The sequence below is a fragment of the Plectropomus leopardus genome, chromosome 9, assembly GCF_026936395.1.
Source record: "Plectropomus leopardus strain MGB_pleo_1.0 chromosome 9, ASM2693639v1, whole genome shotgun sequence".
In the NCBI taxonomy this organism is placed as follows: domain Eukaryota; kingdom Metazoa; phylum Chordata; class Actinopteri; order Perciformes; family Serranidae; genus Plectropomus; species Plectropomus leopardus.
The window spans coordinates 3259742-3272151 of record NC_142184.1 but is presented as its reverse complement, the minus strand read 5'-3'; the positions used below and the strand labels follow the sequence as shown (position 1 = coordinate 3272151).

The window sequence follows — 12410 nt, the reverse complement described above, 5'->3', positions numbered from 1 at the left end:
ACCCCGTCCCTGTGTTAATCTATCAGTCAGGAACGCTGCTGTTCATCTGTATGCAGATTAGGACGGCTCATTACTGAGACCATTAATAAACAACACACACACACACACACACACACACACACAGACACACACACAAAAGACTTTAGCTGACTGGGGGAAAATGGAGAAGAGGAGAAGAAACAGAGGAGGGACCTTCTGCCTCTGAGAGCAGATAACCAATAAGGTGGAAGATAGCACCTTACAGAGCAGGTGATATTTCACCATACTAAATATTTTAGTTGTAATACTGATTTGCAGTTTGCTTTTTGGCTCAAGGGGTAAATTTAATATCCAGCCGGTGATATTCTGTGTTTTCCAGCCTGTCTGTGACTCTCTGGTTTGTGCTGAAGACGTGAATCTTTAAAAACACCTCACAAATATATGGTTTCATTTTTTAAAAGGCTCAGTAATTCCCCAGTCACTGTAGATTTTATCAAACAAACAGGAGGAAATGGTGCATTTGTTGTGGACTATTTTCAGCTGTGGATCAGTCCACATGTGCTGCTCCGGTGCTTAGAGCCTCAGATCAGCTCAGTAGAGAAAGTTGAGCATATCAACTTGAAGTTTTGAATCCACAATTCCTCTGTGAAATTTTGGACTATCAGCTCCCAGAAATCCCTCATACGTGGCCGCTCTCACATATAAGGGGCTTGTCTTTCCATTATTGCTCCATAACGCGCCTGCGTGGCCTTGGATTGGAAATAGTGACGGGGTTTGCGGTGGCTGCAATAGAAATAAAGCTGCTAATGTAAGGTAATGGCAGTGGTTACATTTAAGTTTCAAAATGAGCCACAAATGTTGATTCTCTACTGAACAATAAACACACTGAAGTATTTCCAGCTCCACCTTTTAGTACCATGTAAGTGAGCCGGGTACCCCAAACGAGGGGTGACAAAAAATGGGGACGGCTCTGTCTGTACCATCTACAACTTTCCACAACGGAGACAGAGAAATACTCGTTCTAATGTTGACCAAACCGAAGTGTAATGGACTGCGTGGTGGAAAAGAGGCTAAAACTCTGCTTGTGAGTATTTGTGTCAGCAGGACAGCAGGTGTTTGTGAGACTGAGTCAAAATAAACTACAGTGTGTTCGTGGTGACGAAGGAGCATGTTACCCAGCGACACAGTGAGGCTCATTGATGTGTTTTTAATAGTTTGTGGACAACAGTGGAGCTCTATGGCACAGAGAGAAGGATATATCAGGCGATGCAGACAGGATCAATTCATTGATTGTTTTGGGCTTTTCATGGGATTTGCTCACAGCAGCCTTGCCCTCTAACATGCCGATGAGGAAACCCACAAACTGCTTTGTTATTGTACCGATAACATGTTTCATGTGTTTGTGTGTCAGGCAAACAAAAAGAGTGTTGATGGTTGTTATATTACATTACTTTACAAGCTTTTGTCCTAATGTTCCTGTAGTTTCAAGTTCTTTACGGTATTTTTTACTTGCTAAATCATTTAAATCATAAATGGCTTCTCTACAATCAATCAATCAATCAATCAATTAGACTTATTTTGTATTTATTTCTATGACAATTTTCACACAAACAAAACTGTAACTCAAAGCCCTTCATACAATGAAACAAATCCCATCCCCCCACCTTGAACACACACACACACACACACACACACACACATACACACACACACACGCACGCACGCATACACACACACATCAACACAAGCACATGTATCAAAAGCAATTTTTAATTAAGTAGAGCTATAAAATACTCATTAAAAACAGGAACTGAGGAAACAATACCAAAGTGAGGAAACTCCAGAGGCAGGATAAAACCTACAAATAGAGAGAGAAAAATAAAACAATAAATAAAATAAATGAATAAAAATAAAAAATAAAAAGTGAATAAATAAATACATTTATATAAAAAATAATAATAAATAAATAAATAAATAAATAAATGCTCTCAATAGTATATGAGGTAAATGAAAGGACATGGAGTAGAATAATAACTAAATATGTTAAAAATGGTAAAATGATTAACCAACCACTAAAACAGTTCAGTGAGGCAAGAGAACAACTTCACAACGCCAAGTCATGCCTCCATATTCAGAGAAATCACTGGAATCTGGTCACAGCGAGTCATCTGAGAAAAGGCGTGCTGTTCGCTTTCTGTCACACATCACAATTGAAGAAGAGCCTCTTCACGACTTCATCCGCGCTCATTTTTCCGCGAGCCCTTATGAAAAGCGAAGTCAGACAGATTCACCACTTGATAGCTTCCACGGCTCTAACACGAATCCTCTGTTCTTCAGCCCTCCAGCACCACGACAAAGACGCGCAGGCGAACCGGTGATTATAGCGCTGAGATGATATGGTAATTGAAAATGAGGTAATGCGCGCTGGTGATGATAGTAATTGAAAAGGAATTAAGAGTAGATTAAAATAAGGTCTCATTTGATCATTTGTCAGCGTTGATTCATGTGCCTGGCCGTGGTGAATTAACAGCCTCAGAATAGTCTCCGAGCTGATTAACATGTCGAGCCGCGAGTTCACAGACTCGTTCGCAAACTTGTGTATCTGTAACAGGCCTGGAATGTGAGACCAGAAAATCTTCAGTTTTCCCCTTTTTTTTTCTCCTGGAATCAAACTTAGCTGTGAAGCGGTGTTAGCCGACGGCTTTACTGCCTGAAGCAGCTTTGTTTCTCGGGTTTATTAACTCCCTGAACATTGTTTCAGAAAAAAATACTGAGAGCTGTTGGAGCTTTGATAATTTCAGCGGCCAGTAATTATACTCTGATTTCACTGAACAGTTGTAATAACAATTGTCTCGACTCTGATTATTTGCCCTTAGAGTTGACATTTAAGTGATGACTCATATTCAGTATTAATGCTGCATACAGAGTTTTATTATTTGATCTGCTCCACATGGATGTTAAATAAAACTAGACTCTGACGCACGTACAGTATATAGTCTGAAAGTCAGGTTTTCTGAGCTTCAGTCAACAGCACAAAAATAATACTGCAGTAAAATGACATGATTATTTAACCCTTTAAAACATGAAGATATTGGCTTGATTTCCTTCAAAAACACAGAAAAAAGGCAAAGAACAACAAAAGAAGAAATGACCCAAAAACGAGCAAGAATTAGAATAAAATGAACGAGAAAATTACCTGAAAATGAGTGTATTAAAAAAAGGAAAAAGGAAAAGGAAAGTGTTTTTTAAAAAAAATTATAGAAATTCTTGAACATAATGTGAACTATTATGTTTTTGGGTTGTCCCTCCATTCTCCCCACGACCATGATATTTTAAGAACATGTTGAGGGGATTTCTTTAAATTAAGAACAAAGGTCCACTTGGTCTCAAGGATGAACTGATTAGATTTTGGTGGTCATAGGTCAAAGGTCAAGGTCACTGTCATCTTGCATCCATCTCATCCTTATGAACGCAACATCTCAGTTCTTCAAATTCAGCATTTGAAGAATGGTCTTACCATTTGGTCTTAAAAATGGAACGATTAGATTTTGATGGTCAAAGGTCACTGTGATCTCAAAAGGTGAAAATAATCATAAAATAAAGGAGAAAAAGGAAGAACTGTCTTAGAAAATTACCGTTAAAAAACAAGGGAAAAATTCCAGAAACTATATGTAGTATTATTATAATTATGTATTCAAAATATGTTACAGAAGCTATAATTTATATATTTTTATTTTAAGTATTGTTTTTCAAGTCATTTTCTTATTTGTTTTTGTTTTTCTATTTCCTTTTTTTGGGTAATTTTCTTGAAACTTTTTACTATTTTTTCCGTTTTTAAAATTTGTTCTTTTTTTTAATCAATCAAGCCAATTTGCTCAGTTTTCAAAGGCTTAAACATAATTTTAAACCAGAATGGAAAACATTATCTGCCTTTTATAGACACTTTAAACGCCGGATGTGATGGTGCACGAATCCTCTGTTGACACCTCGACTTTCACCGCAGATTGAAGCCTTTCTGATTCAATGACACAGCTCTCTGGAAAGCTCAGCTGATGCTACCAGTTGTTGTCAGTGTGTGTAGTCGTACTGGCTCGCTGCCTGGCTGCAGCGAGGAAGCTAATCCAGTGTGACGAGTGCGGGGAAACTCCTCCTCTGAGAACGCTCTTTAATGGACAGATATGGGTCAGTGCTGCCACATGGACTCACTGCAGGAGCTCCAGCAAGAGTTGTATGTACACAACTGACTTTTTTTCTTCAAATGGAGTCTGTGGAATCCCCCGCTGTAGATTTAATTGATCGTGCAGCGACAGCAAAAAGAGAACAGAGGAAGGTTTTCTGTTGATTTAAAGAGAAACATCCCATTTTAGCTGCTGGCTTGTTTGAAGAGAAAAGCGCACATCAACTTATTATAATAATGCATGAGAGGATGTGCTGGTTTTCTACATCGATATTCCAGTTTGCAAAAGCTTTTACCGTTTTCAGTTTGAAAGAAGAATTTGGTGTTCTTCCGCTGCACGTGGATGGATCTGTTTGTTTACCCCTTAATGCCCACTTTAATATTACACACACTCATATCGCTCTGCGCACAAAATGAGCTTTTCAGAATCAAGCTTTAAAAAATAATATACATTAATATTTTTTTCCACTTTCATTGAGAACATTTTTAACATACAATAGTCCTAATCATAAGTATCAAATATTCATTCAATTTCAGAATTTTAATCCTTTAAATGCCAGGGTTTTTGTCGTGATGCCACTATGTTTTTAGATTAAAAATAATAATAATTATTATTATTATAATATACTACAAGCAAAGTAGATTATCTTTTTATTATCACAGTCTAGGATATGTCAATGATTTGCAGCAGGATTGATTGTGCCAGTGCACATAGTGGAAATAGTATGTATTTTCTCCAAATGCCAAACATGTTAAAATTGATGTCATCAGGTTGAAAATAATAAAAATGACAAATCACAAGGCAAAAGCCCCAAATGACACCCAGAAATAATAAAATGCATATTTATCTGCTTTGATGGCTGTGGGATCAAAAATGTCAGTTTGAATGGGTTTCAATGGAGCATTTTTTGCACTTAACAGTATGAACATAATTTAGTTTCCACAGTGTATTTTAGACTTATTTTAGGAGTTGAGCTGGAAATTCCAAGATTTAACAAAAATACACAACCTTGTACAGAAGTTATCATAAAAGCCCAAATTATCATAAAATAATGAATGAAAAGCAGATAAATTGAGCCAAACATACTGTAAGCATTACAGAAGTCATAATATAAGAAGAATATGTCAGATGGATGTCCTTCCTCCTACAGCATGTAAAACACCCAAACTGCACATCACATAAAGTGTCACCAAATCCTGTAAACAAGCATCATTGAGGTAAAAAAAAAAAAAAGCTCCTTGATTTAAAGCTGGACCTGTTCAGGACAAAAGATTAGGCTTTATCTACCCCACCCCCAAACCTCCCCACGAACCTAATGACCTCTCAGACGTCCCTGCACGCCAAACATCCAAACTCTGCTCCCACGATCCCCACAGCTACATTAGCAGAGATCCATTTTCTTTATAAGTGCAATTAATCAAGAAGAGTCACTCAGCTCTGAAATATACACTCATACAAGTAGAGAGGCAGAGCCAAGCACACTCCTCTGTCTCAGATTTCAACCTGTATTTTTCATTTGGCAAACGGTTACACTGTAGCTGTCGTTGGCGATGAAACTCTTTGTTCTCAGCCTCGATCGGACGGAGCGTGATTTAGCAGCCTGAGGACGTCTTCAATGAGAGTGAAGCATTTTGCTCACTGCTTTTTGCATTTTGCTTTTTTTCCACTCAATAAGTGCATAAATGACCTGTTTATGAGACTTATTCTGGTTATGATCATATTCGGGATACGGTGTTTACACACACAGCACAGAGAAAATGGTTATTCATATTCCCCTTTTACATCCCAGTTTCTTTCAGAGTTCTCCAGCGAGCATATTCGGGTTTCTCATGAACGGAAAATAGTGTTTACGTGCACAAAAACATAAATAGGATAATCCGAAAACACGATCATAAACAGGTTAAGTTTTGTGTTTGGACTGTAATCATATCACAACTAACGCTGACAGCCCTAATAGAAATAAAATATAATAAATAGAATATGATATAGCAGTGCTGGGCAATGTAAAGATATTAAATTATATCGAGATATGACACTATATACTGTCTTAGATATTGTATAATTTTGTATTGTGATCTGATTTTTTTTTCTTGTATTTAAAGGTAGTATTACAGTAAAGAGATGTACTTTTCTCAACTTATCAATTCTACTTGTTTTAATACTTGACTTTATCCGCTTAGTCAGCGTGGACATGTCCAACAGCCCGCTCCAGCGCATGGACATGTCCAATAGCCCGCTCCAGCGCATGGACATGTCCAACAGCCAGCTCCAGCACGCATTACATCCAGGGGCAGATGTAATGTTTCGGGGGCCTGGGGCCACAAGCACATGAGCTTGTTTCACACTTTCTCTAACTGGTAATGTTGGCAGCTATAGGAGAAGCAGGCCTACTCTAAAGTTTTTTTAATTCCTGAGTAAAATGATTAACAGCAGTCAAAGTCAGAGTCCTGCAGCCAGGAGAGGTTGGCCTTTTAAACAAATATTTAAGCTAAAATTAACCTTATGATATCTTCATATCTCACTCAAAGGGAACCTTTAAGCTTGACAGAAATAGTGATTTGATGTTTATCGTGATAAATATCGATATCAACTGATATGAAAAAATTATCTTGACAAGACTTTATTCCGTATCGCCCGGCCCTAATCGAAATATAGCCTGAAAATATCACAATATAATTTTCAGCCCATATTGCCCAACCCTATCCTATAAAACATAATGCTGTTGTGGACTGTAGTGTGAAATACATAAAGTCTATTATACAAAGGATAAAATAAATTCATCCATTCAATCTTTATTTAGTCTTGATGGATTATTGAGTTAACAAACAGTTAAAATAAATTAAAATATATTAAAATTTTAAATTAGATTAGAAAAGGTATATATACATATTTTTTTTGTGTTTGTATGACAGGTAGAAAAAATATATTTAGACTATAGTATATGTCAATATACACATTATAAATAAATATACACTTTATCTGAAAGACAAGACATTTTCATTTTGTTTGTGCGCCTTGTTTGTTTCTGTCTCTACATTGCTGTCATTTCTCAGCGGCTCCTGGTGCAGAGCAGCTCTCATTATTAGCCACAGCATTTTTCCGCCGTCACATAGGCACGTTGAATTATGCATGGTATCCCTGCTCAGACTGAAGGCTGACATGTATGTAAAGTAAGCAGAAAATGTGACTTTTGTGTCATCAGGCTGCTGCTCTCCGCCTGTCACTCCACCTGCCCGTAAAACTGTGTGTTCACCTGCCCGTCTTTTTTATTTCGAGAGATTTTAGAGCGACAGCAGTCATGAAAAGAGCGGTTTACGGCACCTGAGCTCCGGTGTCATCGAGGTCTTTGCTTATTTATTAATCTTTACATCGTTTGCTTGTGTTTATGTGTGTACATGTGTGTGATAAAAGGCAGTCGTAGCACTCAAGACCTCATTACTGGAGGAGCAGGTCACTTAAGATGCTGGTAAAAACTATAGGAGGGTGTGCGTGTGCGTGTGTGTCTGTCTGTCTGTGTGTGTGTGTGTGTGTGTGTGTGTGTGTGTGTGTGTGTGTGTGTACTTTACATATATGTTGCAGCTCCAGGCTCAAGCCTCAGTCCAAGATGACATGCAGATTTTTTTGTAGCTGATTTCGTGTTAAGGGCCAACGATCACAACTTCTGTTTATCAGAGTTAAATGTTTGTCACCCAAGAAGACTAAAGACTAAAAAGACACTAAAAGACACTAAATTCTAAGAAAGACAGTGTGGAATAAAAAGACGAGTGGTTAAGACTGGGAAACATGTTAATGGTTCGTTCTAAAGGTGAAGTTTCCCATAATTATGTCAGTATTCGATGATTCGGTGCCTGATATTTTATGTCCAGTATCCTTTTTGTAGAGAGGAAAGGTCGTGGTGGTGGATGGACGTGTAGCGTGTCTACCTTTCATGCAGGGGACTGGAGTTGGCGTCCTTCGTCAAATGTTTTGACGAGGGGAGTTTAAAAAGTAATGCCCCCAAGCAGAGATTTTTTCTCAAACTGTGACTTTGACTAGTTTACTTTAAAAAAAAAATGTAGTGCCTTGGAAAAAAGTAGGAAATTATAACCATTAGTCTTCTTTGACTAACTTAAAATTCAGTTACATTTTTAATTTTTTTTAAATTATATATTACCATACATCTAAGGACTTTACAGTTTTGCACAGACCCCTCTTTAATTATTATATTTGTTAATTTAATGTTAATTTCATGCAAGCAACAAAACGCAAAACAAGAAAACAACAAAAGCAGAAAAATCTAATAAAACAACATCAAACAAATAGGTAGATACAAATTTAAATAAATAAGGTGCTAAATAAATAAATAAAAAGGGGTTTGTCTTACAGATCGTAAACTTGCTATCAAACTGTAGCGAGTGAATTCACTTCTCGCTTCTGTCTTTTCATTTTCTGACATCACCTCCAATATTCACTTCATCCTTACTTTGAAAACATCTTCAGAAGTGTGTGCAGCAATTCTTCAAACAGAGAAACATCTGTTTGCTCTGCTTCTGTCAGTCACCCGCTGATCTCAGACTCTCATGAGCGCTCTCCTGCTGGGTTTTTGGAAGCCCTCAGCCGGCAAAAAAAAAATCTGTTTCCCATAGGGAGTGATTTAGGTTTTTTTGAATGGAGGAGAAATTTGTGAGGTGGAAGAAAGACGGCTCAGAGTTTAGCGGAAAAGCATCTCGGTGTGATGTTGCTGCTGCCAGCGAGGCCCGCAGGTGCTGCACACGGAGCAGCAGTTGGCGTGTTGTGTTTGATTCGCCTGCCTGCCGTTTCTCCGCCTCGTGTTTCTTGTTTCCTCTGATGTTTGGGTTAAACCGGCGGAGCAGCTGTCATGGCTGCTCCCGTGGATGCTGACTCCGACAAAGCGAAGAAAAGAGAGATTAAAAACGGCTCAAAACGATTTCATTCATAAAAAAATCTGACTTTAGTGGATTTATCCTCTATTATTGTTGGTTCTTCTTTTTCTTTTTTGCGTATCTGCTTAAACTCGTGTAGATTTCATTTTCTTTTTTTCAGAGGGTTGATAGCTATTAACACCTCTGCTGAGGAAGAAATATCTTTTTTCAGCACTTCCTCTGCCATCATTTACACACTCTTTCATGTCAATTAATGTGTTTGGGAGAACATTTGAACCTGTAGTTTACAAAGACAAGCAGAGGTGATTAATAGACGCAAAGGAAAGACAATTTTTTGTCCGTCTGAGATGATTTGGGAGCTCAGTTTTATCTCTGCATTTTGTCGATCCATGCAGGCAAAAACTCGGCTCCGAAATGATGCTTTATTCTTCCAGTAAATCCTGCAGATTTACGTTTGTTCTTGTCAATCAACGCGCTCTTTGGATTAAAGTAAACGCCGCTTACATCGTTTTAAAATCTGCCGTTAGATATTGTTTCAGACATCTCATTAGGATGCAAATGTCTAATAAAATATTTGTAAATGTAGAAAACAGAAACCGATTTTGCCAGTAAATTCTGTCAGTGGTGGAAGTTTGGTTGCATCCACCTGTTTGCTAAATGAACATCTTTTAACATTTCCACAATGCACTCATTAGGGACTGTTCTTTATTCATCAGTGGAAAAATATGTTTTCTCTAAAAAATGCTAAAAATTTTAAAGGAAAAAAAGAGGCTTTTTTGGGGTTTTTTTTTAATTACCCAAAATTTAAAAAAGACAAAAACAAAATACCAAAAAATTCAAAGAATAAAGAAGAAGAAAAGAAAACCTTCCATTCAAACACATTGGCAAGGTTTCTTAAAAAAAAGTAAAATAAATATAAAATGCAGCAATTTAAAGTTGTGTGCCCCTCCCCTAAAACCAAAATGAAAAAACATAAGTCCCTTCTCAGTGCTTAAAATATTATTTGATATATCTCCCCCCTTCTGCACCGCCTCCTTCCTTCTCATAAATAACAAACAGTCCCTTCGTGTTGTTCCCCTGATTACATTGTCCCCTACTTGCGATGACACGGTGCTATTCTGTTGATTAAAGATGCTCAGACAGGATTCATCTGTGGATCAACTGCAAACTAAGTGACTTAAATATAAAATACTGTTGCTCTTATTTGTATCTCGACCTGCAGAAATGTAGCTTGTCTAATGCACTGTTACAACACGAGACACAAATCTGCATCTCTAAAGTTCCTGCTTGGTCTCTTGTGCTCAGGATGACAGTTCACTGAGCAGCGAGGAGGAGGCAGAGATGAGCGAGCCCGCATGGCTAGCAGCTGATCTGGGAGCAGCGTCCGACCTGAGCCCGCCGAGCCGAGGAGAGAGGATGCGCCACAGTCCCCCGAACACGCACGGCAAGGAGGACGACGGTAAGGACCGGCAGGATGTCAAAATCCACTCTTCTTTTTCACATCGCTGTCGTTGAGTGAAAACTTTGTTCTTCAGGAGCAAAGAGGTTTTGTCTCGGATAATCAAGTTGTGAATGAAAAATGAATTTAGAGGTTTTACACGCAGCAGCTTAACATCAGTGGCGTTTTAACCTGAACATGATTTCTTACATCGTCAGTGAGTCAGATTTGAAGGTGGATGTCTGCTGGATTGAACTAAGGTGGAGCTTTTGGGGAGTTTATCTTTGAGAAAAGCTGAAATGGAAATATGTTCTTTATAATTTCAGTAGAATTTATTGGACACCAAGCAGGAAAGCGTCATGATTTATACTTAAGTTTGACGGGAAGTCACCAACACAGAGCACAAAAGATGGAGTCTCGCTTTAATGATATTCCCCAGTGACTGTGTTTACTTTCTGCCGTTACTTTGTGTTGCTGTGGTGTTGTAAAAGTGCAGTTACATGCTGGAAGCTGTTTCTTGGCCTTGTGCAGCTGCTGTGTTTCTGCTCTTTATTTAATTGCAGTGAGGATTGCAGTGTGAATGTTTTTGCTCGTGTGTTGCTGAAAAGCTGCAGATTACTGACCCTGACAACACAAGCAGCACGATCAGACCAATCACAGCTCTCATTGTCTCCATATGTTGTTTGCATAGCCGCCATAACTCCAACATGCAGTTTGTTCTAAGAATATTTAACAGTAGAGCCGTAAATCAAGCTTGGATTTTGACAGATAGCTGCTCTCATCTCTTTAGCATCACTGAAAGTCAGTTATTAACAATTATTTTGTATACAGTGTTTATATTTACGTATTGCAATTCAATGTTGCATGATGAACTTTTAAAAGAAATTTAACACCAGTGGTGCTCTTTGTTGACGAAATCTGTTCTAACAAACTGAGGAAAAACTGTGACCAACAGTAGATGCTTTTATTAGAGCTTTATCTTTGGTATCTTTGGACTGTGTGCTGCTTTGACTTTCCTTTATTTTTAAACTCTTTCCCGTCCAATCCAATCCAGATTTATTTATGAAGCACATTTAAGAACATTAGAGTTGACCAAAGTGCTGTACATCAGTAAATAGATCAAATAAAATAAAATGGTAATAAACAGCATAAATATCACAAGAAATGACAAAAAAACAAAATGTTTTACAAAGAAAATAAAAACCACAAATTAAAACCACAAAACTATCAACTCTCATACAAGGTCTGAGAAAGCCAAGGAGAAAAAATGAGTTTTTAAACGAGTCAGTATTCTCTCTTTCTCTCTCTATCTCTGTCACGCTGCTCAAATCAAAATGCCTGCAGGTGACCTCCAGCTCACCTGCAGGACTGTGTGCCCGTCATAGGCTGAGGGCTTTGCAGCTCCGAGGTCCGACTCTGACCTGCAGCTCTTTGCTGCATGTCATCCACCCGCTCTCCCTGTTCAGCTCGCCTATGCAGCTTAGCAAAAAAAAAAAATATATATATATGTATTTAAAATCAATCAAAATGCCTCGAGATGCAGTTGCAGTAAACTCACAACCAATCAGAGCAAGACTGCGTGACGCATTTTGTGTAAAACACGAAGGCTCCACAAGTTGTCAGCCATCGTATCAAACGTGCTCCATATTTTTTTTCAAAATGTTGTGATTGTGTTGTGATGGGAACGACGCGGGGCGTGTCGGCTGTAGATCCGTCTGAACAGAAGTGGGTCCAAACACATCTGACAGAGCAAAATAAAGTCTGAGCTCGCTTTCAGCCCTGGTGCAGCTGAAACCGGACAGTTTGATCCTCATCAAAGCTCTCTGACTAAAGGAGGTTTGGGACGATCAGGATGGACATCTCTGTGGTACCTCTTTGTCTCACGGTGCTTTTCCTGTCACTCTTTTTCTTTCTCTCTCTGTCTCCTTCTGT

At 38.3% G+C, this 12410-nt stretch overlaps 1 protein-coding gene across 1 annotated transcript in view; it reads left to right on the top strand.

Annotated features, from left to right (window-relative positions):
- Positions 1 to 12410, top strand: part of LOC121947546 (nucleolar protein 4-like) — a 194629-nt gene that overhangs the window by 96457 nt on the left and 85762 nt on the right. The window contains exon 5 of the mRNA XM_042492641.2: positions 10346 to 10499. Coding sequence (XP_042348575.2) covers positions 10346 to 10499 — 154 coding nt within the window. The remainder of the gene's footprint in view (positions 1 to 10345; positions 10500 to 12410) is intronic.